At 39.8% G+C, this 4,321-nt stretch overlaps 1 protein-coding gene across 2 annotated transcripts in view; it reads right to left on the reverse strand.

Moving 5' to 3' along the window:
* Positions 1 to 3,488, reverse strand: part of LOC102211426 (putative monooxygenase p33MONOX) — a 10,704-nt gene extending 7,216 nt beyond the window's left edge. The window contains exons 1-5 of one of the 2 annotated variants that reach the window (XM_005719842.1): positions 3,261 to 3,488; positions 1,719 to 1,840; positions 1,401 to 1,585; positions 1,108 to 1,219; positions 773 to 900 (exon numbers count right to left, since the gene is read on the reverse strand). In XM_005719842.1, coding sequence (XP_005719899.1) covers positions 773 to 900; positions 1,108 to 1,219; positions 1,401 to 1,585; positions 1,719 to 1,746 — 453 coding nt within the window. In that variant the 5' untranslated portion in view covers positions 1,747 to 1,840; positions 3,261 to 3,488. Of the gene's footprint in view, positions 1 to 772; positions 901 to 1,107; positions 1,220 to 1,400; positions 1,586 to 1,684; positions 1,841 to 3,260 lie in introns of both variants that reach the window. The other variant, XM_005719843.2, reaches the window with a different exon arrangement.
* Between the last annotated feature and the right edge of the window lie 833 nt (positions 3,489 to 4,321).

The raw sequence follows: 4,321 nt of genomic DNA on the forward strand, positions 1-4,321 counted from the left end.
TAACGTAACGGAATAGGTTACAGAATACATTTTGGGGCATGTATTCTGTATTCTGTAATGGAATACATTTTAAAAGTAACCTTCCCAACACTGATGTTAACAATATGTTGTTATGTAATTAGAAGTGCACATATCAAGTTTCTTTAAGTAAAAGTTTACTTAGCTTACCTTACTAAGTGATCTTTACACGTTAATGATATTCAGTAACTTTGTGAGGTCAATAAGAATTAGGTCAGTAAATAGTAAATTTGAGGACCTGTAGGTGGGTGGCTAGTTGTGGTGAGGGATATATATTGTCCTCTTCTTTCTAAAAACTAATTGCTCATGCATGTATGAAAACTAAAATCCAGCCGATAATTCATACAAAGTAGATGTTAACATTTAACATATACTTCTTAATTATGCTAATCGGGGGAAAGACAGTCATTGCAAGCTATTAAAAAACTAGGTCTCTAATTTTCATGATAATCTGCCCCAGAGTAGGTCACACATCATAAATTACCATGGTGATCTGCATTTGGAAGAAAACCCAGGATTAACTCTGTAGTTACCCAAATAAGATGAAATCCTGCCTTGTAGCACAGGCTTTAAATATATATCTGAGCCAGTCCATCAACTTAATTTGATAAGGGTCAGATTTATGATGTGTTTTTTTTAATGTACTCTTTTTAATAATAATAACAACAACCTTCTGACAAATGACATTTAGGTGTGCATTTTCTTTTGAGTTCATTGTTACTTGCAGTCAGTGATTAAAACTGTTAATACTCACTGGCAGTGTGACATCACCTCGTCTGTGAATGTGGGTCTCTTCAGCAGAAAGGCCCTTGTGAGGGTAATAACCAGACTCTGTTAGTCCAGCCTGGTGCTCAAACTCCTCAAGGCTCTTGTGGGATTCCTCTGAGAGATTATGGGAACATTGCAGACAACTAGTCAGTGTGTTTAAGGTGCTGCACTCCAGCATAGCTCCACTAACACTCTTAAGATTGTTTAAGTGGGAGCCAAGTCGTTCTGAGCATCATAATTCATGTAGTGGACAGTGGCCTTGTTAAGTAACTCTATATTTTTAAATAAAGTTGTTTAGTGAAGTTGCTTTCGTGGACTTACTGATCCTTAGCGAGCTCATTAAAGTGGTGGCTTTGGCTTTCACCACAGGCCCAGGAGACTTGGCTGGTGGTGCTCCCTCAACGCTCAGTAACTTCCCACCACTCTTCCCTTCCTAGTCACACAAATCCTAAGTGTTAGGCTGCACTTACAAACTATTAGAAATGGAGCAAATCAGAAGTGCACGCACCTAACATTCAAGAAGCATTTACACGCAACTAATACAAGGATCATTTTGTTCCGGTAACCAATTCAAAACAACGTGGGTTAGAAAATAAGGGTAAACACGGGAGCACCTCAGTTTTCCTGAACCTGTTCTGTGGGATAACAGGTTCTTTCCACAGGATGTTGACAGTCAAGTCAGAAGGTGGGGAATGCATAGGGCCATCCATGTTCTCATCATAGCTGATATTGTGTCGTTGTATTCCAATTGGAGATGATAATGCACCCATGAGGCAGGACGGCGTGCCGGACTCAAGTACTGAAATGAAGGAAAAGGACACATTACTGTGTAAATAAACAAACAAATAAACAAGAGAAAAAACTTCTGTTATCAGTACAAGATAATCACTTGTCTCACAGTTTAACTCTGCCATATCTCAAATCTTGTTTACCTGGAATGTCTCCCCGTCCTGAGGCCATTATGTTCTGAGCAGCTGACTGCAGGAGACAGTGGGGTCTGACAGCTTGGCCGTTAACCTGACACTCAGCTTGATGCTGGACTCAGATCTGACCACTTCATCACATGACACCAGACACGGAAAGTTATTAGGCTCACAGAAACGAATGTAAAACACTACTCACTAATGTCATTTCTTTTACCTGGGGAAGAAGGTAGGCCTACACATGTACTCTATGCATATGTTTAACAACATGATTATGGGTAAGTGAAAAAAAATAAACACAACAGACATTAATTACTGAACACAGTGCAAGATGTCCTGACCTGCCTTAAATAGAAATACAGAGTCTGATTACAGCAGCGCCATTAATATCAGTCACACATAAATTCCTGCTGATAGCAGAGGAGTACAGCAGAGGTGGCCAAATTTACCCAAATGTCGATAGTACTGGTATCAGATTAATACTAGCGTGACAAGATTGACACTTTTTTCTATCATTTAAGTTCAGTATTCAGCCTAATGAATAATTTCAAAAGATTTTTAATACATTTCTAACACATCAAAGCATCAGAAGCTGACCCAAAAGTGTTTAGAGACAGGAATACTTACATTTCAGGTAAAAAAATAAATAAATCAGTTTTGAAAATATATGAAAAGTTGAAAGGTATGCTTTTATTTTGCTAAATCATTATTTTGGAAAGAAAAAAAGCACAGTGAGTATGTAGTGAATGTTAAAATGTGTTTAGAAATCGCAGAATAATGATGATCCCTTTCATAAATCATGACACAACTACAACATATTCGGCATCGGTATATTGACACTTTATTTAGTGTATTTTCTTGGTAGCAGATTGATATCACAATCTGTAGTATCGCACAACACTACAACACAACCGAGCTCTGGATTAAACAAGGAAATGACACTTTTTCATTTCCGTCTGACAGCTGATCCACAGTTAGTTCCCTATTCAGTCGAATAAAACCACACTCAATCTTGTTTAGCTCCCAATCGCCGTGATCTGAGCTCACTTTCCAGCTGAATGCGCTCTTAAATGAACTCAGAATGTGACATGTTTCTCATACATATTGCAGCAGAATTCAGATTTTGCAGACACGGGTCGGTGGTGTTTAGTAGTCCGGTCTACTTTCCAGACAGCTGACATCGTGCTGTTCACGTCGGCGCTCATGGAAGCCAGATACAGTGACTTGCAAAAAGAAAAAAGAAAAAACGCACACACCCCTCCCCCGAAAGAAAAGAAGTCATGGGGATGTTTGACTCGTGTCGGTGTAGGATTTTAAAAAAAAAACGCAAACTAGCTGTAATGAATGAGGAATGACACATGACTCACGCTGCAGTGTTTTCCGAGAAAAATACATGCATGTAAAAACAGAGAAGCCCATTCAAACCACTTTAAAATGATGTGATTTGCAATAGGCTATACATTTAGCCTGTATATACATACAAGATCTACATTTTAGGTTGTCCAGAATTTGCACGATCCCTTCATCGTATATTTAAAACTTAAAACTCACCCGTGAAGATTTCTCTCACTGTCCCTCTGAAATTACTCCACAGCTGCAGTGATTTCGTTGCCACTGTCGCGCCGATTTGGGATAACGAACAAAAAGATATTGTTTGTTTGTTCGCCGGCTAGTTTATCCATGACTTTTGGACATGCAAACAGAGTCCATATGCCCACGTCACGGTGAACGTACCTCCTTGGCAGCAGCCTAAGCCGCCGCGGAGGGATCCGCTGAAACTTGACTCAGTATGTTTTGGTGTGGTGCAATAGATCAAGATCGTTACTGTGTATATTTTATCACCTCATAACAATCCTGAATGTTATACTTCAAAGCTGAGGCGATAAGGCAGGTTTGCTGGTAGACGTGAATCTGTAGTGAATGCCTAATCCCCATTCATTCTTATCATTTAAAACTTTAGATCTTTTTTATTTTTAAACTTTAGCGTTTTACATAAGAGCAGTTGCAGTAATGGTGAAGTTTAAAGGGTTATCTGCAAAGATTAGACTTGATCAGTGTGATCAGCGTTGTGGGCCTTGTAACATCCTGGCCTTTTATTTAAAAGGAACTGCAGTTTAAGACTTGGTTTCAAAGCTAAGGTTAGACTGAGGTCTAGCCCTGGTAAAAGGATTGGTAGATGGCTAAGGTCACCCTTGGGTTCAGGGAATGCACATGCAAATTATGTGGATGAGGGTGTGGTGGATAGCAGCCTATAGGACTCTGGAAAGTTCAGCCACCCCTGTCAGCGAGGACATTGCTGACTGCTGACTGGACCCTGTAATCCCAGTCTGTTTGCAGCTTCAGTGTCAGGTGTACTATTTGATGCCAGACTTTAACTTCTTAATTTCAATGCTTGGCAATCTGCTTGAAAGTGTGCAACCACTTCCACAAATATCCCAGAGGTGAAGCTGTTCTGAATGGAGGGTTGGGTTGCAAGTCTTCTGAGTCAGCATCTTGGACTGTTCAGCATTTACAAGAAACATTTTGTAATAGTTATTGCAACAGAAATGGGTCATCACAGCTGACGCTGAAAGCACACACACACACACACACACACACACACACACACACAC

This window comes from Pundamilia nyererei, unplaced genomic scaffold (assembly GCF_000239375.1).
Source record: "Pundamilia nyererei isolate P.nyererei 1_Seehausen unplaced genomic scaffold, PunNye1.0 scaffold00001, whole genome shotgun sequence".
Taxonomy (NCBI): Eukaryota; Metazoa; Chordata; class Actinopteri; order Cichliformes; family Cichlidae; genus Pundamilia; species Pundamilia nyererei.